This window comes from Ambystoma mexicanum, chromosome 7p, assembly GCF_040938575.1.
Source record: "Ambystoma mexicanum isolate Mex_15411 chromosome 7p, UKY_AmexF1_1, whole genome shotgun sequence".
Classification (NCBI taxonomy): Eukaryota; Metazoa; Chordata; class Amphibia; order Caudata; family Ambystomatidae; genus Ambystoma; species Ambystoma mexicanum.
Genome location: NC_090939.1, coordinates 345,504,477 through 345,530,258, shown reverse-complemented (window position 1 = coordinate 345,530,258; position 25,782 = coordinate 345,504,477). Strand labels below are relative to the sequence as shown.

General features: G+C 40.6%; 1 protein-coding gene across 4 annotated transcripts in view; it reads left to right on the top strand.

Moving 5' to 3' along the window:
• Nucleotides 1-25,782, top strand: part of NCAM2 (neural cell adhesion molecule 2) — a 1,850,180-nt gene that overhangs the window by 1,597,365 nt on the left and 227,033 nt on the right. For 2 of the 4 annotated variants that reach the window (XM_069636394.1, XM_069636396.1), the window contains one exon: nucleotides 21,301-23,884. The exons of the other annotated variants lie outside the window; for them this stretch is intronic. In XM_069636394.1, coding sequence (XP_069492495.1) covers nucleotides 21,301-21,410 — 110 coding nt within the window. In that variant the 3' untranslated portion in view covers nucleotides 21,411-23,884. Of the gene's footprint in view, nucleotides 1-21,300; nucleotides 23,885-25,782 lie in introns of those variants that run through there. 4 annotated transcript variants of the gene reach the window in all.

The following is a 25,782-nucleotide window of genomic DNA, read 5'->3' as shown; positions in this document are numbered from 1 at the left end:
CAGGCGTTAAAAACCAACCCGCTAAGGGACCTCGGAGCTAATTACGGCACCGCAAAATTGCGGTGCCGTAATTAGCGCCTTCCCCATTCCCATAGAGCCCTATGGGGCAGAAATGGGAATGGGGAAGGGCAATGGCAGAAGGGGGATTTACCGCCCCACCAACCTTGGAATGGGGCGGTAAATCCCCTTTCCGCCAAGGCGGTGCCGGTAATTTACCGGCATGGTCCAGGGTGCTAATAGCACCCTGGACCACCGCCTTCCGTGTAATGAGGCCCATATAATGAGTGGCGAAGATGCAGTAGTGGTACCCATTATGAAGCCCATTTGAATTAACTCCATTGTGATTTGAGGTATTTTCCACAGGAAATAATTCTGACTGTGTTAAATCCTCAATGTTCAGGAACAAATACCTCCTGCCAAGGGCAGGCACTTTTTGCTCATTTTTACCTACAACGTTGTGATATGGAAGTGTGGTAAAATGGCAGTGCGTCCATTACTGCTATGGTTTTACTGCAACACCAAACACCTAATTCAGCATGTTGTTCTTCTTTTAAAGGACACCTTTCAATTCAGTTGCTGCTAAAGCAATTTTCCAATACACAATGGACATCCTTTTGTAAAATGGGAAACTCAAAAGAGGGGTCTGCTATGTATGTTCTTAAGTGCAAACATGTCCTCTGTTGCAATGTTAGTCATTTGCACCACCGAAAGCAAATGAAAAAAGTTGTAAAACAGACAAAGTTACCTTTATAGTGCAAAATGTCTACAATCTGCATGCCATTTACACATGATAGACACTATTTGCAATGTATTCCCATCTGCTGGCTTTTAGCAAGTCTTAAACACAGAGGAGCTCATTTTGCTCAAAAGAGTAATTTGGCAGTGGGGAGCTGTTGCAGGTAAACATAAATGTAGGATACTCCCTACCCTCAAATTTTGATCATTTGCACGGTGGAGTGCAAATGAGCAGGGCAAAAGGTGGCATGCGCACGTATAGGTAGTGTACACAGATGTATGCTGCCTTGCAAATGAACAATGCTGCCTAACATGCCCATTGAATATTTGGGCATTGGCCATCAAGGTCATCCAGGAAATCTTGGTGCAGTTTCAGAGGACATGAAAAGGCGACGTCACGTAACAGAGTGACATGCATAAATATAATAAATATTGCAATGTACCTATTTGAATGCACCCTGTAATGAGATTGTTTTGTTCTGTCTGCCTTTCTCTTTATGACACTTACGGATGAAAGGACAACTTTATTAGCCAAATACATTCAAAACACAAACACATTTTAACAGCTCATCCAAATTTTACATACAATTACATGTAACCCCTTCACCATCAGTGACCGGAATCATAACAATCCATTAGACTGTTTCTAAGACCCTACAATAACACACATCTTCTGTGATACACATTCTGCCCCATCACATGTATATTGCAAGCACATATATGTGAATACTATATATAGTAATCTCTGCATGTCTGCCTGTACTCATTTTATGTCAGTGATGTCTTCTCTCGATGTCATAATGTTCCTTTTATAATCACCCAGTTATTTGATCCTTTAATGCATCTTTTATTATCTTGTTAGGAACCCCAAATTAAAGATCCTTTATCCCTAATGCGCTAATGTACCAAACATTAAGTTAACACTCCTACCTCCCTTCAAACAACGTCAAACCTTTCCTTGCACATCGTCACTTAAATAAATCTAAAAAACAAACGTTCATCTACAATAATTCATTAATTTAAAAAGATGTTAACACATCTTTTTCAGTCTAATATTACTGTTAACACACACTCAACTAAACATTCATCATGGAACCCATCAGTGTAATTAACTATTGTAAGAAAAAATAATCAGTGATTTGTGGTTGTGATGTTCCCCAATGTTTATTTAGGTGGTGGACACATGTTCCCTTCTAACTAAAACACCAACAGAAAAAAGGTGCTGTCAATCATACATAGACAGTGAATACTGGCTACTTAACAAAACCATTTGTGACCTTATTGCCTCCACAGGATTCCCCACTGAGACTTGATTTATTGGCACCTAATGAGGTGCTGACTTAATCCTGGTCCGTGTTTCCATCTTTCTCATCGGATGACATTCTTAGAGCCACCCAACACCTCAAATCAGCCTCTTCTTCGGACGCTATTCCTGTGAGGATCTTCCAGGATATCATGCCTGAAATTGCACCTTGAGTGTCTCAGGCAGTCAATTTATCATGCTCATTCAGCCATATTCCCGTTGAGGTTAAACAGTCCTGTATTATTCCTCTTCTAAAGAAACCTTCCTTAAATCCCAGTTTTCCTGTTAGCTTTCATCCTATCGCTCTTCTTACTTTCCCCATGAAGCTCCTGAAAACCCTGGCCTCTCTGTTACTCTCCTCCTTTCACATCAAATCTAGATTCCTGGATCCTTTCCAGTTAGGATTCCGGCCAAGTCAAGAGCATCCTCGTCTCTGTCTTTGACGATTTAACAAGCTTGGATGACTTTAGGGAGGGAACGTGCCCTTATACTTTTAGATCTTTCTGAAGCTTTTGATACAGTCAACCACTCCATGACGCTTCACTGCCTCTCTCGGGCTGGCCTCTCCGGGCAAGCACTCTCCTGGCTTTCTTCCTTCCTGACAGATAGGACAAATACTCTTCCCTCCTTTCTGTCATGGCCCCATACACTTGCCTGTGGTGTCCCTCAGGGTTCTGCCTTGTATCCCGCACTTTTCAACATTTACAAACAGCCTCTTTTGTGGCTCACTACTCCCACAACATCAATTGCTACTCCTATTCTGATGACACCCAATTTATCATCCTGCTTGACTTGGCTCAGCCAGACGCTGCATCTCAGCTTAGGGGTTGCTTGGCGGCGATGGGTAGCTGGATGGGTATCAATTGGCTTAACTTGAATGGAGACAAGTCAGAGGTGTTGGTGGTGGTTTCCTACCCTGGACCTCACTCTGGCTTTCCTTCTTCCTTCTCTTTCTGGTCATCTGCCTGCTGGCCTATGGAATTGGGCCCTGCCCTTCTCCTGTTGCGCAGGTGAAGAACCTTAGATTTATGTTCACCAATTCCTTGTCGAATTCAGCCCAAGTTAGTTCTATTTGCAAACTAGTCTTTAATGAACAAAGGGTTCTACGTAAGGTTCTGCCTTTCCTCCCAGTTCCCTTGCATGCTCTAATGGTTTCTTCCCTCATCTTGAGCCACCTTGACTATTGCAACTCTCTCTTGTTGGCTTAACCTCTCGGCATTGCGCATCACTTTCAACTATTGCAAAATCTTGCAGCACAAATTCCCACTGCTACTACTTACAGCTCACACATCTCCCCGATTCTCTGGTCACTGTATTGGCTGCCAGTCCAAAAGCTGGATAGGCTTTAAATCTCTTTGGATAGTTCCCTGGCCTATTATGGTCTGGGAGCAGAGTATCTACCAGAAAAGATTCAGCCATATGCACCTAGCCACTCCTTCCGCTTGTCTGATGCACTCCTGTTCGTAGTCCCCTGACTCTATCTCACCCAGTTGGTAGGCCGCTCATGTTCTTATGCTGCAGCCAAACTATGGAATGCTCTCCCTTTCTCTCTTTGAGCCATGGTGGACCACTTTATATTTCATTACCTTCTGAAAACCCATCCGTTCTATTCAGCTCCCTATCTAGTCACTCCCCAGTGCCATGATGCCCTCAGCAACTGTGCACTTTACAAGAATATCTAACATAACATAACATAATATTACTGTGACCTGATCTTTGGGGGTTACATGTTTTATAATGACACATTGTATAACGAATGCACATATAACGAACGTTCAAACATTTTATTGTGACAAAACATAGCACATTTTGGTTTTCTTTTGTTTTCACTTTTTTTACGGCCCCCCCAAACCCTTGTTTCCCACCCCTAACACTCACCCCAACCATTTTTCCACAAGATTGAACTCTTTACCCCACCCCCACATACATTTTATTTATGTTTTTCATTATAAGATTTTGTTGTATGTGCATTCTACATAACGCCTATGCATAGCAGTAAGGAAGAGAGAAAAATAAACCAAAAAAAGACAAAATACTGTAACAATAGCTTAATCCTTGACATGCCAATTACTTGAGAAAATAAAATGACATGCAACATATAAGGACATGTGCAGACATCAGAATTGCCCCCTCAATTGTACAGTTGACGAAGGAGCTCAAGACCCTCCACTTCAGGGAATGGGTCCTCCCTAACACCTGGTTGACACACCCTCTACACCCCACACTACGCGAGACAGGGTCATTTATTTTTATTGTCCATATGGCTTAAATTACAATTAAAAGTTACTATTTCATCATCAATCACTGTAAATAACAATACATAAACATTATAAATCACAGATATCACAACCAATTAATACATTCAGAATTACATAGATTATCAATACATATCCAACAGCCATTAATATCATTTAAGTATCAAAGATATATCCTCTATAACCTTTGTCACTGAGATAGACAAAGACACTCCCTGACCTACTCAAATCCTATTGCAGAAGTGTTCCGGCGTATACAGCCGCTGGTTATTTATACATTTATCAGTGTGCTTGTGCCTAATTTCTAAAGTTACTGAACAATCCGTGGGCAGGTGTTCTAGAGTTTCTAGATGAACCTCAATTGTGCATAGCCCACATGTGGCCTCATTATGACTATGGAGTTAGCCATGCTGCTTTTTGCGGCATGGCTACCCCCATACTGTGTACCGGGTCTGGGTTCCTTGAATGGAGAAATACCAGGCCATTCCGACCTTGGAGGGCCCAGTATTTCCCCATTCAGGGAACCCAGACCCGATACATCCCCCTTCTCATCTGAGCCCCCATAGGGCTCAATGGGAATGGGGAGGATGCTAACAACGGGCCCGTTAATGACGGTCCCATTGTTAGCATCCTGGTCTGCCTGCGGGACCCACAAAGGATGCCTGGTTTTACCAGGCGTCCTTAGCGGGTCCCGCGAGCAGACCTCGTAATGAGACAGTAGGGGGTTAACGGCGCCGGGGAGGATGCTAACAATGGGCCCGTTAATGACGGTCCCATTGTTAGCATCCTGGTCTGCCTGCGGGACCCACAAAGGATGCCTGGTTTTACCAGGCGTCCTTAGCGGGTCCCGCGAACAGCCCTCGTAATGAGGCGTTAAGGGGTTAACGGTGCCGGCAGCTCTACCAGCGCCATTAACCCCCTACCGCCCGGGTCGTAATGAGGCCCAATGTCTTTTCTATGAATTACAAGTTTCAGTGTACGATGTAAAGTGTTACAGCAACAACAGACACCTCGTAGCGTTTTCAATCACAGTTGGCTTTGGTAAATAATACATGCAATGAGTTGCATTAGCAGTTCGTATCTATGAGTTCATGTATTCATTCGGGCATTCACGCATTTGCTTGTGCTGTTTTTAACATGCCACAGGTGCAAACCTTGTGCTACAGAGTGCACAGTATCAAGGAGAGAGGTAGTGAATACACTCTAACCAGGATCAATCAATACATCAAATACATACTGAAGGAGAGATTGATACTTACTTAAGTACAGAATTCATGAAAAGTATCAATCTCCAATTTATCCAATGCAACTAACCTGGCAAAGATTGTCCGATTTTTTTCTTAATTTTACTTTGCAATTTATTTAGAGCAGTGCATGCTACCATTCTGTTTCTTCATAATGCTTTGGAGAGAGTGGTCAACTATATATATTACAAAACAGGGGGTTCCACTTTTGTAACACTTTGAGAAGTGACTCTTAATAAGAAAAAATAGGAATAACAAATAGTTTGTCTTTCTGGAATTCTATACAATAATTGCTAGACTCATTAACAGTTTATCTCAGGCACACTTGAGGGGTTGAGGAACCGATTTAGTCTGTTCTTAAACACCTCATATTCACAACGCAGATAACAACTTCCAAAAAGCATTTAAAGTAGAATAGCATCCACTTGGGACAATGTGCCTCCTCACGAGTCGGGCGGTCTCCTGATGGTAATAGCACCGGGATACTGACAGCACAAATAGTGTTAATGCTATTCGGTCAAGAGCAACTTGTGCCAGATCCCAAGTAGCGGTAAGGCTGTAAGTTCCCATACCTCATTGGGCGCATTGGACCCAATGAGTTTGGGGGGCACTATTAGCGCTGGCACAATTAGCGCTGTGCTAATAGTGCAGAAAAATGGTCAGAAAGCTGGATTTGTACCTCCAGCAAAACTTCAAACTTTCTGCCCAACTCATAATAGGGCAAGCCCTTAAATGTAGCAGTAATAGGGTCACCGCCTCATTTAAGGGCTACCACCCAGTTCGCGAGGATGCCCTATGTATTTTGATTTTTGCAAGTTGCAATTAAAGCATGGTTTTTCCTGCCGTTGTCTCTGTTACAATCATCACAAGACATCCCGTCTCGGTGTCCTCTGTTACTTGACAAAATCATTGTGCCTAAATCGTGTGTACAGTGTAGAAATATTTGACCATAGACCATCAAGTGGCCATTGAGCTCATTGTGCCCCAATTAATGCTTTGTTGTAATGTGTTTCTTTCCCATCTCCCTGGCATGCTGTTCAGGAAGTTTATTTGCATGTAGGAGGTATCGAGTGCCCAGATGTAAGTGTGCTGCTTTCCATATTTTGCCAACATCTGAAGCCTGAAAAGTAGATCCACGCAGGCTTGACATGCAGCCAACTTTGCACCAGACCTGCAGATTAACTGGTCTGCTGTTAAATCTGAGTTAGCAGTTTAGTGGTATCCATGGTATCCACTACAGAGTGTAATTTACTTTCTGACTTTGAGAACATTCAGACATGTAATTGCTCATTTTACTATAACCGGTAAAATAGCTCAGTGGGTTGAGCACTCGCTTCTGCGATGTGTGTGTGATCTGCAGGTTGCAGGTTTGAATCCCGGCAAGGGTAACTCAGCCTTTCATCCTTCTAAGGTCGATAAATGAGAACCAACACAGGTTGGGTGATATTGTATGTGTATTTATTCCTTAAAAAGTGCTTAAGCATAAGTGCTATATAATAACATATAATTATCATTTGGCTTTTACGTCTGCTTGCATTCACAGTAATTTGGTAATCTAGGGCTATACACACTGATAGTAACGATACATATGGTGGTCCATTCTTGTAAGAAAGGTATGTTACATTAGTGAAATTGAAACCATATTTTTGTTAGTGTACTTAGGAACAATTTTAACACAATAAAGACAGAACTGATTACTGCTATCGTTATTCCTAATGGTTTAAGTCCCTATGTCTACATAAATGTCCCTGTAAGAAGCATCTTGTTGTCCCTTTGTATGTTTTTGATCATCCCTCGAGAGCACTGGTGAGACGCCTTTCTAGGGTCGGGCGACATGCATGAGGCTAGCCCTATCCTCTCTCATTACTTTCCTACTAATCTAAAAGAAAAGTACACACTCTTTGAGGTTGATTGTAAGTTTTATTCGTCTTGCCTTAAAGGCTGTGTGTCTTATTGATTCCAAGTCCTTAATCACTATGAATTAAGTTCTTACTAAAAATATTGGCAGCAGTATATCCCTTTGTTGCCAATCATTAAAATGATCATAACAATGTTTCTTAACCAAGCCCACAACTTGTTTGTAGTGGGAATCGTGGTTCGGGTCATCAATCCCAGACCTATTTTTCTGTCGACCGGTTTCATCGGTTATTGCTATTGTTCCACTTTCATCAGGACATCACAAACATTACATGTGTTGTGTGACATTATCAGAAAAATTAATCATTAATGTCTCATTGACCAACTATTTGACTCAGGAGGGTTCTGGTTTGTTGTTGGGCATTGGAGGTAGGCTTTCATGTGCCCAAAATGGAAGAAGAAATGGGACACTATTAGTTACCCATTTTTGGACGTGCATGATACTAGGCTATTGTTCCTAGTCAAGTGGTCAGAGTTGCTCACCTGTCTGCCACTGTCGGTGAGGTCTACTTCTTTATCTGTAGACAAGCATCACGGTTCCTATCCTCTTGAATGATAAGCCCCATTATTCATGGCTATGAATCCGCCTGAGTTTCCTAATTAATTTTAGTACAGTTATTTGTACCCGACTGTTTATCTGTTTCCAGGATTCTAAGGCCCTCTATCAGTGATCCAAATTAAGTCAGACCCATCTCTCTCCCCTGTTTCCCGTTAGATCCTCTATAGGTAAGGATACACCTGGGTCTCCCATTCGAATGGCTCTCTTCTTGCAGAACATTTCTACCTGACATAGTTAGACTAATTTATACCTGTGAAAGAGTGAAAAAAGCCTAAACTGGAGACACAAAGATAAATGCAAACCACCTTGATTTCAGCTATCTGGGAAAATGGAAGAAAACGCCTAACTTGGAGACACCACAGTACACCTAGACATTGGTGGACAACAGTAATTTGAAAAATAATTACTAGCTGTCTACCCTTAGTGTGCATCACACTGATCTTACCCTACACCGAATCTTCTCATCTTTCTGTGAGGTATCAATAGATGTTCCCATGTATCTAATCAGTCTTTATTGGAATCCATTTATAATTTTTGAACCCTTCACAAATTCACCAACTACAGCAGAAATGTACTCTTCAAACCCCATATATTGAAACAGGGTATCAAAATAAGCAGCAGAAATTAAATGTATTTTCATTAATTTAGATACTAAAATGTCTTCAGCCAAATGACATAATCGAGTAATAAGTTGCAAAATAGTCATAGATGAGGTGGTGCCCCTTAGCATGTTTATGACAGAAATGCTAAAATCTTAATATAGGTACTTCAAATAGGACATTAATATTTACTGAGGTACATCTAGAAATTGTCATGACATGTTACCAACTACCTAAATCTGCGGGCCTGAGTGTGGTAGCATTGTTAAATGGGGAGTATTCTCTACTGCCTACAGTGGAAAGAGCCTGGACCTCATTACGAGTTTGGAGGTAGTCATGGCGCTATTAACGCCATGACTACCTCCAATACCGGTACCGAGTCCACCCTCATTCAATGGGGATTTACCAGTCTATTCCGACCTTTGAGGGACCTGTAAATCCCCATTGAAAAAGCCATTCCACATTCCCATTTGAGCCCCCATATGGCTCAATCGTAAAGGGGAAGGTGCTAATAACGGTGCCGCAAATTGTGGTACCGTTATTAGCTCTAAAGTCCCTTAATGGGTCCCGTCCTTAATTCCTGGTAAAACCAGTCGTTAAGGAAGGGACCCGCTAAGGGAACTCGGAATAGAGCGCAAAGGGATTACCGGAACCGGTGTCCTTACCGGTGCCCGTTATCCCTTTGCGCCAAACTCGGAATGAGGCCCACTGAGAAGACTGGAGGCGTCACTGCTACCGCTAGGGGAAAAAAACTATGTTTACGCACCACCCAGGACTCAGTACAGCAAAGTGGAAACAGCCAAGAATTCAGCAACCTCCAAGGAGAGGTGGGAGATAAGGGAACCAGGATGTTCCATCAAATCTCAGAAGGAACAGGGCCAAGAAAATCAGGGAACAGCAAAAACAAGAAGTGGAGACAGAGTTTATGCAGAAGTTAGAATGGGCTATACGATCATCAGCACAGGAACAAACTAACCTGAGTGTTGCAATTCCTAGAATATCTGGTTTGTGTATCTTTTAATGGGAAGGTTATTTCTGACAATCCAGTTCAAGCAATGAAATAAACATATCAGGCTTGGAGAGTGAGCATTTACTGTTGGTAACCAGGTAACCAGGATACCCCTTCCAGTCCCCCAAGTATTGTAGACGATTGTGATGGTATCAGGAAAAGCAAATCTGGAACACTTCATACTGTGGTCCATATGCTGTCCATACGGGAAAGTGCAGTGGAGAAGACCTTACAGGAAAGCGATCTGAGAAACATGGAACACTGGGTGCAGATGTCTCCAAAAGGAAGCGAGTTGTAACTTAAAGGTAAAAGGATTAATATATCTGATGATTTGAAAGGGGCCAATGTTCTTGGGTGATAGTTTCAATCGTACCAAATGAGTCAGTAAGTAACTGGGTGACAACCATGCAAGGTCGCTAGGTGCAGGTAAGGACTCCTTAAAGCATTTGCAGTTGGCATAGACCTTTGCTTTATCCTGGCTGTCTGTAATGCATGTTATAGTCCTTTTGTGATCTTCTTGAACTTTTGAAATGAGCTTCTGAACTGATGGAAAAGAAGTTTCATGAGGAGTAGATGTTGAAAACACCTGAGGATGTTACCCGTAGGTGCAATAATAGGTCTTGTCTGTACTGAAGTATGTATTGTATTATTGTAGGGATCATGCCAATTGTCCTGTGAAGCACAGATGAATATGGACAGGTATTGCTAAAGAAATTGATTAAGCCTTTCTGTCTGCGCATTTGTTTGTGGGTGATATCCAGATGTCAAGGCCCTTTGGATACCGAGAAGCTTGCAAACTTGTGACCGGAATTGTAAAATGTATTATGGCCCTCTGTCAGACACAATTGTGTTAGGTAGTCTGTCCACTCTTAATATGTGCAATAGAAAGAGCTTGGCAATGAGAGATCACAGGGAATGAGGGAACCTGTGCCAGAGGGCAGAAATGTGTCAATTTGGTTAGGGTATCTCTAGTGACCATAATTGCAGTACACCCATTGTACAGTGCTGAACAATAAAATCGGTCAAAATCCATTGGCCTGCCTTCTCTAGGATAGGAATGCTACATGATGTGTTGTAGGCATAACTTACAGACCACAACATAATCATGTACATCTGTTGATGTCATAAGCCACAAGAATCATTCGGAATATTCTCATAGGTGGCTTTCAATCCTTTGGAACAAGCGGCAGTTCTATCATGACACATTGTTAATACTTCAAGTCTGGGTTCCAGGGTAGGGATGTATATTTGTTGTTTGAGGGAAAGAAGACCTGGATTTGAAGTATGCGCCTGTCGTTGTAGTAGTATTTTGGTCTCAGCCGATCTGTTAGAGGTTAAATTGGATTTTACCACATGAAGAAAAACTGTGACAACAAATAAAAAGGTGGCCTTTTGTATTTGCAAGATGATTTTAGCACCTTCCGTCCCACACCCCAACTCCCTTTCTTTGCTAAATAACTAGCACATGTGGTAATTCACCAGCTCAAAAAGATTTCAGAGGAAGCAAAGCAACTTAATCTTGCTGAGAACAGGTTGTGCTTGTTGCGGTACGATGTTGGAGACAACCATGTTGTTTGATAATATGTGATCAGAACTCGAAAGTGGTGTGTCTGTGGGTTTTTTCCTATTAAATCTGTCCACTGTTTTTGATGCTGTAACTCACCGGGTGCAGCTAGCTTTATTAAAACATGGTTTGGATGGGTAAGACCTAATTTGGATTACCTCCCATTCCTAATTGAGTAACATAGGACTTTATTTCCTCATTTTTTCAGCCAACACCATAAGCATTCCAAACTGGTGTTCCCTGATGTCATTGTTATTCAATATTTATATGAAACTGTAGGGGAACAGATTAGATGAAGAGGCTTCTGTTTTCGGAACTATGAAAATTATACCCAGAGCTAAGTCAGAAGGTCCACGGGCAAGGCGACATCTGCTTGAAAACTTAGAGAGTCTCTTCTAAGTGTTGCACATTGCATGGCCATGTACCAATCCTGACAAAACTGGGATCCTGTCAATTAAAGCTGTTGAGAATCCCTGGGATTTCATATTTTGTCTGGAATAATTTGGTTAATCTCTACACCCATTGAATACTGTGATACGTTTAGGAATGATTAATGACTATTAATACATCTTTTCTGTCAGACACTGGAATTACAGGGTTGACTCTATCAGGCCATTATGAAACTGCATAAAATGAGAGTTCACAACCTCAATGGTGGGGGAAGAGAACAGTTTGAACCCATTGAGCAATGCACCATGCCTGTTACAAGTTCCAGTGTTGTATCTAGGATCACTTAGACAAACATCTTCTAGAGTTCTGTATCACAGCTGTTGCATCGTTTCAAAGACTGCAATATGCATAGCCCCTCTGCTCAACCTCCTTATAGTTGATATCACTGCCTCAGTGGGGAGGGTTACAATATGCATAGCATTTTACTCAACCACCATTTTTTTATCTTAGTTTGGACAGTTCTCCAGTGTAAAAGGCATAATAGGGCAATCCACCAGGGTGAGCACTGACAGTTATAGTAAAATGATGAACACACATGTCTGAGAGACTGTGGTGGTGACAAGAATCACTTATTTTGCTTATGTTTACACCATCAATAGAGTTCCCTTGATAAGGGAAATTAACGGCACAGCTTTTATAATCCCTCTGGGTCACATCAGGGACAGAGTGGACACTTCTAAGATATTTTGTTGGTTACCATGAGCAAAAAAGTGGCAGATATTTGTTGTGTATGCCTTTGAAAAGAAAAGGTCTGCCAATGGCATATGGCATCTACAGGTTGCTGTATATGAGACGGGAGGCTGCGGTGGAGATGAGGAACCATTGCCATGAAATAAATTAACAACTGATCTAATTGGCTGTGATGGTGGGTATATTTCTGATGTAAATTGTTTCAAGGAAGATAAGTTTGGGATGTAAAAATCACATGATCTGAGATGTTAGATTCTTGGTTAATTTCACATTGGCACCTCTGTGTCTAGGGATCTCTAGCCACCCAGCAGGTGAGTGGATGTGCATAGTGCCTCCTGGATTGCTTTCAGTTCCTGCCAGTTGGAAAACCAGAGATCTTGGTTCTGGCTAATCTGGCTAATCTGAAAATTGACATGAAGAAAAGGATCAATCCCTAAAGCCAACTAGAGATGTCCCTTTTGCCCCACTGGGAATTGAAGCCCTGAAAATTACCATAAATGGACCAACACAAAGGAGTTTGCAAAAACCCACAAAACATGAGGACATGATTACTAAGATCCCAAATGGAGAATCATGGAATTGGTTAGCGAGAGCCCTAACAGAACCAACGAGAGGCTAGAATGAGAGAGACCAACCACCCAAAGCGTTCCGAATAGGATCATGGTATACCATGGGCTTTGTACATCTGTTGAGAGCAATTGACACAAGACAGAATAACGTAGATATTCTTTGCTTGCAGGAAACATGGATGTGAGAAACCCCTCTTCTGGACCGTTATACTGGTTACTTCAGTACCGCCACGAAGGGCATGAAGGGAAGACCTAGCTCAGGGTTACTTACTATGGTCAACAATAACACTATGGTTATCAAGTGCATTCATTCTAACCCCTTCATCCAAATGTTATTAATAAAGTTGGGCGACTCAGTGCCCTCGAACGAAGAAGTATTGGTCCATTTTAACATGTACTGGAACCAGTTGGCCAAGGACTCAAACACGTTTATCAATGAAATAATGAAATTGATAGACACGCTAAGAGTTCAACTCACAGATCCCTGGATTATCTTGAGCGGAGACCTGAACATCAATTGCCTATCAATGGCACTAAAAAGAGTCCCGATGCCTGGAAAGATGCCACAGGAGCTAAAAACATTGGCTGGAGGAATCTGAGATCAGAGACCTCCACATGTTAAATGTTCAAGAGAATGGTGACCTAGAGGGTGCTATATCCTGGCACTCGTCTCTTGCCAATGCAGCACTGGACGATTTCTTTGTTAACGGCCGGCTCTTTCCCTAGGGAAATATCCCTGAAGATCCTTAAATCAGACAAGAGTGACCACAACCTCATGATTCTAACCTGCCTTAGACCCAAAAAAGAAAATTACATCAATCTGGAACCTTAACGTATCATTGGAACCAAATAGAGGAAGGTTGTGAATCAACTAAAAAGCTATTCCAGCCATGGGGCCGACCTTAAAAGGGTGGCAAGTAAACCCAGACAAAGGGGGTGGACTATGAACCTTGCCTGGTGATTTTTAGAGAAGGCCATAATAAGAAGAGCAAACCCTCCTTTAAAAACAAACATGTCTAGGACAGTTCCATGGCATCAAGAAAGAGCCAACTAAACTGAGACCTCAAGAGCTTAAATCATCTCCAAGAACTACCACGACATCAGGAAAGGAAGAAACTTAAACAGTGATTCCGAAATTAGGAGCTAATCTCTTTCAAAAGGACTCAGAAAGCATACAGCAGGCTGTTATGTCCGAAGTGGCCCCTACAAACAGTTTGGTTTGTAAGAAGCGCAGTTGGAATTGTTTACATGGTGAATACATGACTGCATGAGATCTCTGAGTTACTTCTCAGAGGGTTGCCCATGGTTTAGCTTGTTTTTGAGGTAGGGATCTAACATTCTCTCTTTTTCATGAAGTACCCTGATGAGTGGGGTTACCATCTTGGAATAGACTTCCAGGCCGTTTTATGGCAGACGAGCAAGATCTTCTACTGGGTGTGTTCACCAAACATAATACACCTTTGATATCTCAGCATCTTTGATAGTCACAGACTTGATAGATAGTGTCATACACGTACATGGATGCCATAAACTCTCCCGGATATGTCAGGGACCACAAAAGAGCAAAGTCACCAGTACTTAGCATTGTCTATTATAAATGTACTCCTCCTTGTGAAGTACTCAAACAAGACAATGGCAGGACATTCCTTCCTCAGCAGATGCACCAGTTCAAAGTGTTCCATCCATGAATATGTGGTACCCCCTCAGCACTCTCAGTTTCCATGTTTCTTTATCCAATTAGAATTCTAGCTTTTCTTTGATGACTGACTGGGGACTCTACATATCAGCTATTGAGGTGCAGAAAAGCATGGTGACCCCTATGGCAAACTAGTAGGGTGTATAAGTATAAGTTCTGCACAATGTTTCAGAATGGTGACTCAGAACCACATGTCTGATGTTAAGCTTGTATTGCCCTTGTGCTGTACAAACTAAAGCTACATTTGTCAGGATACTGAGATAACTCATAAAGCATATTGTAAGGATGATCAGGTTACCAGGTTTCAGTGTGATATGGATTCCAGGTGTCAGAGTATGAGGTGGAGGAAGGGGGCAGTATGTCAGTAGAATTGGGTCCTCCCCTCTTGCTTGAATGTAGGCAGTCACGGAAATAGTCTCACCAAGTACAATAACACAACTCAAATGAGCCAGACAAGCAGACAAGGTGTTAGGTGCTCAAGTCCTTTAACGCTTAACAAAAGATAAAGAGTCAAATAAAAAGATTCACTCCACCTACAGGATGTCATTATTCCTCCCATGCTGAGACCATTCATGGTTGTCAATTCTCTGTCCTTTATCTCAGGGTATAGATTTTCTTGAGCTTCGATACACTCTTCTGCTGAAGCTAGATGCTGTCAAATTCTTCTTTCTTGCCGTGTGTATCATAAGGAAAAAGAGGCTTCTTTGAAGACAGGATGTGAGGAGTGCAGCTGGTACTTGCAGCCATCCCAAAATCCTTCTGCCAGAAACGCTCTTTGCAGTTGATTTGAAAACCGGTCATCCACCTAATTCGGTAGAGCCATTTTGGATGTTTACTTACCTACCATGAATCCACAGGATCTACATTGTCACACACATTTAATGATTTGCTCTCAAGGAAGCCCTGCTTCACAACTCCCTGCATGGATCCCAAAAACAAGGAACCAAGAGCACCAGAGGCCATATGCCTGGTAGGTGACACAGTCTGACATCTGCAACTCTTAAGGAAAACAACTGAATTAAAACACAGACACTATGCAGAGAAGTGCCTGCACTCCAAGAAGAGTTTTCCAACTTGGATTTACAAATGGATAGTGCATCAAATCTTCCACCACCAATGCCTTGCCTTGCTCAGAATGGAATGGTTGGCTTCATCTGCCAGTAATCGAGCACTGTCCTGCTGTTCCTTAAATCGACAATCAGGTGATCCGTGGCTATGCTAGACACACAAATCACCCATGACAGTGTCTCTTCAAACTCTGACCTTCACCAAAGTCAAGCAATCAACAGTTCCAGTTGTAAACACTGGACTATCACTCAACCAAACTTCCTCCAACTCTTTCAAAAGGATCAAAGTGGTCCCGAGTGCAAGTCCAATTCCCCTGATTGTAACCATGACACATAAGGAGGATATCCTACTCCAGCAATCAGAATTTGGTCAATCCCACCCATTAATTTTAAAAGAGGTCTGTACCATGTTTGAGTTGGAAAGATTATTTCATCTACCCAAGACTACCCTTCCAGAACGATGCCTACACTCTTAAACTGACCAAGACCCTGTGATTAATTTCAAGCCAAGAATACTTCCATCTCTGAAACTTACATTATTTTTGAGAGTTCTTACTTGGTATTGTTTATAAAAATGGTTCAGCAATCACTCAAACATTTTACCTCACGTTCAACATCTTTAGGTCAATTTATTTCATCCCCCTTCTTTTTGTCTTCTCTGACACCATCACTTTAAAACACAATTCAACACTGATTCATGAAGTGAAGCATGCGAGCATGTAAGGCTTTTCCATTTTAAATTATGTCACTCTAAATTGGTTTTATTTTTCAAGACTGGAGATCAAATGTATTGTGATAGGTCTTTCCTACAATGTTAACCGTTCATCATCCCTTCTCCAGTGTCAAGAATTTGACAAAAGATAGGAAGTTGTTTTATTAACATTCCCACATTTCCATGTTTGCAGAAAAGTAAACTCTTCATTTTGACTACTTTGCTATATAGTCGTTCGAAAAATGAAAAACTAAACCTAAACAAGCCGTTATGTGTATTACTGTATTATAATGATAGACACAAAAAGAAACATGTTTAACTCACATTTCCGGCTGTACAATTAGCTTGATACCCAGTAACTCGAGCTGGCAGATTATACTGGTAATTAATGTTCAGAACATAATCAGCCATGCAAACATTCACATAATCAAGACATTATGATTTTAGCGATGCTGAGCAATTTTAGGATTATAGACTTGACTTTAATAGGTATTATTTGCCCAATTTAAAAAAACGAAACAGCTTTGGGGAATCCCTGTTTTATAAAAATCCTAGATATAGCTACATCGATCCAAAAGAAAGCAGGCTTCATTACGAATTGCATGTTTGCTTGCACCCCCTGCTAAGCCAAACTGCAAATACATGTAAATATATGCGTTGCTGCCCCCTACTAATTCCCTTGCACTACATCTTAAGCCAGGAACGTGTTCAATGAAGGGACATTAAACAGTGCTAACAATCGTCACTGATCGACTGGTTTACAAAATGCTGCAACTCGAAAGGGAGCCAAGAAATTACATTGATATCAAGTCCAGTTTTTGATTAATGTTAACCGTTAAAGGATTAAGGGAGGTTTTTGGTAAATAAATAACCAAAATCAGCTATTGGCTTGTTAATTTGTATCATAGTCCTTCAAATATTGCGTTCTGCTTTTTTCACTCATCCCTCCCATGCTTCGGAACTGAGGAGTATTGATGAACCTAAACTACCAGTTGTTTTAAAAAAACTATGCTACTTCAACTTTCACCTCACAGTATTCTAGTTGTTTCTAATGTCTCCCATTGGCAAATCGGGGATATATCTATTTTTATCTCTTATATCTCTAATCAAGGCAAATAAATGTAATAGCAAGGGCTAATGAAAATATGGTTGATAATGATAAAGATAATAGTTATGATGGTGTAAACAGTGATTATTTCGTATTATTACTATGTTTTGTTATTGTTAGTATTATGTTTGTTATTTTTATTATTTGTAACTAATAATAATGTATTTGCACTGCAACTTCCTTAACTTCATTTTATGTTGCTATTACTATCTCCTCGTATTCCCTCTTGCATCTGCGTCCTTTTCTGCTCTATCGGGTCTTCATTTGCCATCCTAGGATCTCTCTTTTTCCCTTCTTTATGCCTGTGATCATCTACACAGTCTCACACTTTTATTGACCTAATTCAGCCATCTCACTTCTTGGGATGCAAACCTTTCAACATTGTCACTAATCTTACAAGCCATCTCCCTCTAGTACATCAATCGTTTATTACATTTGTTTTAAAGAAGTGTACAACTGTCAAGCCAGGGTAATACCATTTCAGAAACATTAGCGTGAACCCAGGCTAAACTACTTTACAACAGATGACCAATGATTTGGAGAACTATGTGTGTGTTGCTTGGATCATCCAATGAAATAGTTTGTATTCATTGTAGGTAGCGTTAACATATGTGTTTATTATAATAAACACATGTTATTTTAATGAGAAACTTACTTCATAATGTTTGGACATATGGAGCACTTTACAAATTACCAGGGGGTCTATGCACAATGTATTGTTTTAGAGGGGCGGCAGGTAGGGTGGAAACAATAGTAACTGTAAACTACTTCCAAAGCGGTCTGCATCATGCTCACCTCCTGGAAGCTGAATTGATCTGGCCTATGTTCTATGATGGGAACAAATGTTGATGCAAGATGCATTTTCAAGGGCAAAGATAGCACTTGCTCATGTTAATGAACTGGCTGAAAAGAACCCGCTTTCCTTCAGCTTTACCAATGGAGAGAATACTAGGGTGCCTCATTTGCACCAAACTGGGACGGCCACACAATATTGGCGTAATTCCTCACTTTTCAAGAACCATGTATCAATACTGCATGCATTCTTATTCTAGTTATTGAATAATTTGTTTTCCCATCCATTCAACCAACTCCAAGCAAATGGTAGCAAGTATGGTGTTCTATCTATGCTGTGGGGCCGAAGTGTTGTAAGTTATTGACTAACTAAAGTCTGATTTATACTGTCCTCGCTACCACCACAATGGTCTCCTGCTCCTGGGACTCATCAAAGGACATGCATATTGAGGCCAATACCTGAGATGACCAGAGATGTGTCTATGGTAGAACAAGTCATGGTGTGGTTATATATTAAACATCAGAGGAGGAGCAGGTTCTAGTGTGCTAAATAAGACAAACATGTGGGAAGTACAGTGATAGAATAAAGATGGCTTTGAAATTGTGCCTGTTGGTATTGAGGAAAGGATAGTATGCTGGATGAGGTAAGTAGCCTAGTGTTAACTTGGCAGATCTTTGTATTTCATGAAGTAGTTCTCATTCGGGTATACATGTTTCATGATAAGCTCAATATTTGTTTGGTCATACCCCATGAATATGGTAGCCTGGTTAAGGAGGATAGTCAATTATCATCCACTGTAATATCGCTGGTGTCTGATATTCTGTAAAGCAGCTAGGTTAACAGTTTCAGGAGGAGAATGCAGGGGTCAAATGTTGTCAAGAATCACAGGATTTCAGCTTGGTTGCATGGAAACTCAAATCAACTAATTCCAATAATTTGGCAGATTGTTTGTCAATCCACTCCACTTCTGCTCCTGTCCCTTAGTATCTTCTGTTAAATTACAATTCAGGGGTTTAGCCAAGAGAACCATGGACTCGACTTCAATTGTTCAAAGAAAGGTAGCATCCTTCCCATTGATGTCATGCAAAAGTAGGGCATTCCAATTCATTGGAACAGAAACAGAAGATGTATTGACAAAGGAATGAGCCTAGCTTATTATTAAAATAATTCAATTATCTTGAAGAGTGGACTTCACATTTAAAAGGTGTAGGTGAGTATGAGGATTAGCATGATAGATTAACAATGTTAAACAGTACAAAGTGTGAAAACGATTTACTTAGAAAGTCATTAAAGTAGGATGCATTGAATTACATGTACAAAGCATAGAATAGCAAGGCACTAGATATGCATACTTACACTTTGAATTTTAATGGAAAATCCTTTAGTCAATATCTATTCTACATCCACTATGAATAACGGTGGCTAAAATATAACACCTAGTTCAGAATTCCAAATCACACAAAGAACAGTGTGATATAAATTGCAATAAAGAGCACTTATAATCACACAAGTTGTTAAATTGTTAAATACATTGTGAATACCTTTGTGTTGAACACACTCACAATTGCTTGAACCATTAATAGTAGCTGATTCGTCAGTAGGTATGTGTTCTAGAACTAAAATCAATATATTGACTTGGAAGTGGGCCTCAAAACATATGAACTAACTGTAATATGCAGTGTACCTGATTCATAAAATACTTTTCAATGGGAAAATACCATTAACACATTCTTTGTGGACTAGGGCCAGCGTCTTTGCAGAGTGCTGGACCTTAACATCTTGAGGTGATCAGACAATCTGTGTCTAAGGTGTTTTAGAATAAAGTCTCCTTTGAGCAAATATGTTTTAGACTGTTAGTGAAAGAAAACGATGGGGATCTGCAGAGTAGATTAGGGTTGTCAGTGATTGTAGCATGTGTAAGACTGAGAAGCATAAGATTAAATAAGAACACATATCTTTTCTGTTGGTGAACATTTTTGAATTTCTTTCTTGATGTCACATAGGGCCTGATTCATGGAATATTTGCCCGGTTCAAAGTGAATTTGCACTGCTGAAAAGTGACTTTGCACTGCCGACACAAGCCCTGATTCATGGAAGCATGAAAAGTGTATTTTGGCAGTGCAAAGTGCGGGCGCAGTCAACACATAGTCATTTTTGCAGTTCAAAATGACTTTGCATGGCAAAAATACACTTTGCACAGTTCCATGGATCAGAGTTTGTGTTGGCAGTGCAAAGTAACTTTTCAGCAGTGCAAATTCACTTGGAACCTGGCAAATATTCCATGAATCTGGACCAAAGGCCTTATCCATATTTGTACCAGTGATTAAATATCAACTTCTATCAAAATTAATGTCAGTGGCATTTGACATGTTTTCTATTACTGATTTATGCTAGACCTGGCACAAATGAATTCCATTGAATAGTGATTGATTTTTTGTGTTTTTTGAAATTAATCCGTCCAATGCATTTCTCTTCTGAGAGTGCAGTTTTACTGAACATATTTGCACTGTGCCTCAGCTTGGAAGCAGTGACTGCTTAAAATGATTGGATTGCGTTCCCAAGCCCTGTTGTAAACTGTGTGGCAGCATTTCGGCATAGGCATAGCATTATGCATGTATGCGCTTGTCATGGCCAATTGCATTCCTCGCTGACATTAATGCCAATAGCGCTCAACTGAAATGGCAGCCAAGCCATCGAAGAACATCGTATTGTGAAATATCAATAATTCAGATATTCGAGATTCAGAATTCATTTGAATAAACGCCTTTCTTACGAAAATGCCAGGGCAGTGGATTCAATAAGGAGACCAGCAGAACAAATACATTTGAATGCTTAATGTTGTGTTTATGAATTAATGATTAGACGTGATTATAATGTACTGTTTTTAATGATGTATATTTTTTCTCTTTTTCTTCTCCTCACTCTTGCCTTCCAAACCCCTCCTCTATGGAACGTTTTCCTTCTTTTGCTTGGTTTCTGCCTAAATGTGTGCCCTTCTTCTGTCTTCTATGCTGACTTTCACCAATGCAGATAGTTGCTGTGAAGACACTAAAGGGGAAAATGGAAGCCAGTCCTGGGGGCAGAAATCTGCTGGTCTTACTTTCATTGTTGCCATGAGTTTATCGAGCCTCCACTGGTAATGTTGGCAGTGCATGCAGGATGGCGATGTCATAATTCATCATAACTTTCCGAGGGGAAAAGACTGCTACAGTAAAATGAATGGAGCTTGTGTGTACCACCTCTTAATGAATACTGTAGATGTAAAAGAAAACATGAATGGGATTATTGTTTAATCTATGCACAGCATATACCTACTTGTGGCTCGTTGTCAACATGGAATTGTGTGTAGGCTTATGCCAATTTACTGTTGACATTTATGTAACACAATCCAGATAATACATTTTATATTTGATTTGTTAAATATTTGCAGATTACAGATTTAACTGAAAAGTCTCTATCCGTTCTGAATATGTATTTGGTGCCCCCCCTCCATTTTTTGTAGTATTATTTTTTTATATTTTATTATTTATTTGCATAATTCCAGATGTATCTGGTGGCCATGATCGGTATGGTCGCTTATATCTACAACTGACTTCTAAGGTGTGGTTTCCTTTACACAGCACAGTTGCACCAATCAAAAGTACCCTTGCTAGCATATGTTGGTATTAATGAGCACATCGTAAATAAAAGTAACCAAGAGGAACCACCCTCTAAGAATGGAGACAATTCATCAGTTTCAAGGAAGTCATACATCTTCGGTATTTTAATTTGAAGTTATGTGCTCATAAATTTATTATTCAAATACTCTGTTATTCTCCCATTCATTGCCTTTCTAGCATGATATATTAGATGCAAAGGATAGTGGTGTTAAACTTTTACCAATGCTTATGAAGCTTCAATGCATATCCTAATGACACGGGGTGAATAGTGTGTCAGTCAGATACAAATACATATCTTGCAAACACTACATCATTAGTTACAATGCAACCAGTAGTCTGATTTAGTCTAATCAATGTTCAGTGCTTGCACATAAACATGATTTTCTTGTGTTATTATTTATGTTAATTACTTTATTTTCTAGTAAGGTTTTCAGTTGTGTATTACTGTTTTAGAGTGATCAATGTACGCGTCCTCTGGAACATAATTTATACTTAATGTAATTCAATAATGTTTTTTTTTTTTTAATATTATATAGTAGCAGTAAAAGCTCCTTCAATGATGGCTACTTTAACTAGGGTAGCTGGCCCAGATGTATCACCTCTTTATAACAGGTCATGTAGCCATGTTGTTGTCTTGTAGGTGCACAATCTATCAGGAAGAATCTGAGCACCACCACTTGTGCAGTACTAGCTTTTCCAAGGGATTCTAATGTTTCTCTGTGTCATGCATGATCAGGTGTTAGGCAGCTAAACACAGCACTAGACAAGGTTGTCCTGCCTAAAAATGCATCATGCAGTGAATTAGGTGTGTTCTGCCCTGTGCGTGAGTACTCACACACGATTAGGATTAGTAATAATTGATCGCATGAAAAAACAAGGTCGTTGCCTTTAAAAAGGGTCCCTCTGGTCTGTGCCTGCTTTTAGCTCACGCTGACAAGCAGGCAGTGTCTGTTGAGCTCGTTACTGGCATCAGCATATCGGTGTTGCAGTGAACACATTTGAATTCCCTTCATGTAGTGGGCAATCACACAGAGTGAACATTCTGCAATGGTTCCCAGCGTTCACTGCAGTGAATCACTTACAAATTGGTGCACATACAGGAAATCCATGGAAAGATTGTTTCAGCTGTTATTCCTTCGCCCACACCATAACGTGCTCATCTGAACAAATACTGCATTCTAAAATGACATAGTGCGTGTGGGATAGGACAATCCGTATTTGTTATACAGTGTGTTAATATATACTGACTTTATCAGGGTATAGGTACATTTCTGTGCTCTGAAAGTACATAGTAACTGCATACACATTTTCAAAGATTGCATTGCTGTGCTCGTTAGTTCAATGTAACATCATCATGCGTTCACTCCGAACCTGCTACTATTTCTGTAAAGCTGACATTATAAAGATTTAACATGTATATAAATTACCAAGTTGCTCTCCCCCTGCAAAGCATCCGGTTTTTTAAACACTTCGAGATGTGTGACTGCTTAGGGAAGATGCTGACCATTTAGAAGAACGCACCCCAGTCAAGAGATGAGGCCAGTCTTTTTAAATGTGCTCCTTGTGTGGGCCTCATGGGACTAAATACATTGCATTTCGATCTGATCATCTTCGGGAACACGTGTGACCGTTACACCATACCACATCCACAATGAAGGGTGCAAGGGTCAGTTTGATACCTGAACGTAGTCTTTAAAGGATCGGCTATGTAGTATAGCTATTTCTCATGATGGATTCATAGTTGCGCATTTTATAAGAGTTAAAAACGTGTGCAAATAAATAACCCTCATGCACATGTGCAATTCATCATCTCACAGATGCGTGTCAGAGCTCAAGGGAAGAACACGGACATGCAATCTATGTGCTGCAGGAAAGGTTTCTGGACACATATGGACATGCAAAAGCTGCAATATGTAGTGCATTTTGAAATCTAATAAAAAATCCCAGTGTCCTTATTTGGATGTTGATTTTATTTCGATGTACATTGATTTATCTAATTTCTCAATAGAAATGAAGCCACATTATTATTCATTATGATATTTCAGGGGTTGCGACCTGTAGCTTTCCTGATATTCTTGACTACGACTCCTATGATCCTTTATGATTTACTCTACTGGCATTGGCTAATAGGAGTTGTAGTCCAACACATTTGGAGCATCAAAGTTTGCAGACCCCTTGTGTGATATTCTGACCAAGTGTTATTTGCTGAGTATATATGGATATGTCTAACTGAAAACATGGTGAACTTTTACCAGTAATAATTTTAGGAAAGTAGAATTCTGCATAATGTATTGGGTGGTTAAAATGCAATTTGTCTCTGTCATTGGGCTTTCACATTTTTGTCCTATACAATTCCACAATTGATTCAACGGTTGTGAAAAATCAATGATCGTTGTCTGGTGCTGTCTCCCGTTTTTTCAGGTGCATCTTTTATGGTTGTTAAAGAAAAACACACAATTCAGTGAAGCAAGGCACCATTCTAGTGCCTCTCATGTTAGTTTCAGTCAGACTCCATGTTTCTTGGTGTTCCCTACATAATATGTGACCATCATTAGAAATAGTTTGCACTGGTCAGTCAGTCAAATACATATTTATTCGGTGTAGAAAAACCTTCAAGTTAATCAACAATACAAATACCCTGCAAATGTTTCATTTTTATCACAGAGTACATAAAAGCATGCACAATTCAGATTTAAAACATTGTTGAACTTATTCGTGGTAAAAAAAAAATGCATGTGCACCTTGTCGCTGGATATCTAATAATGTAGGTTATGGAATTAAGTTGAGTATATCAACCAAAGAAATAAGAATTCTTCAAACTTCGGTTTGATATTTACTGCTGGTTTATTAACAAACATAAGCTGACACGTTTTTTGGTCCACCACCCTCTAACGGCACAGATAAGTAGTTTGGGTCCAATTTAAGCAGTGCAGCCGTACATTCAAACCTCTCTCTTAATGTTGATTGTATCACTGCCTTCATGCTAGCTACCCAACTCTTGGGTATTCTCTTAAATCAAAGACTCCAAGACTCCCCAGAGTATTTTTCAAATGTGAAATCCATTTAACCCTATATGCCCCATTGAATAGAAACAGGTGTTTGGTGGGTTCACAATAGAAGGCAAGATCCTCTGTGTTCCATAGACATTCTCAATATAAGGGCCTGATTACGACCCAGGCGGAATGGGTTTAACGGCACCGGTAAAGGTGCCAGTGCCGTTAAACCAATTCTGCCCTATTACGAGGTCCCCTTGCGGGACCCGCTCTGGACGTCTGGTCAGACCAGGCGTCCTTTGCGGGTCCCGCAAGGGGACCAGGGAGCTAACAACAGGCCTGTTATTAACGGGCCCGTTGTTAGCTCCCTCCCTATTCCCATTGAACCCTATGGGGGCTCAAATGGGAATGGTGATGGGTACATTGAATGAGGAATTACCAGGTCCTCCAAGATTGGAATGGCCTGGTAATTCCTCATTCAAGGAACCCGGACCCAAGTTTGGAGGCAGCCATGTCCTTTTTAAGGGCATGGCTGCCTCCAAACACGTACTGAGGCCCCACGACTGGTTTGTACTCAATTCGGTTACCTATCAGGGCAATATTGAATTCCATTTGTAGCAGTGCAGAAGGTGCACTGGTTGGCAGAAGCACAAACATATGTTCTACAAAAGCTAGTTTCCTGCTTTTGGCATATCCCCAGAGTTCGGCTCCATATATGTCCGTCTATAGAGCTTGCTTCTTATACAGGTCTAGTCCAGGTGATATTGCACCATAGCCATGTCTAGTGAAGATTGATTGGTTACTACATTTCTCCAAGTTAATTGCTCCTTTTAAAAACTGCTGAGACCATACAACTGAGT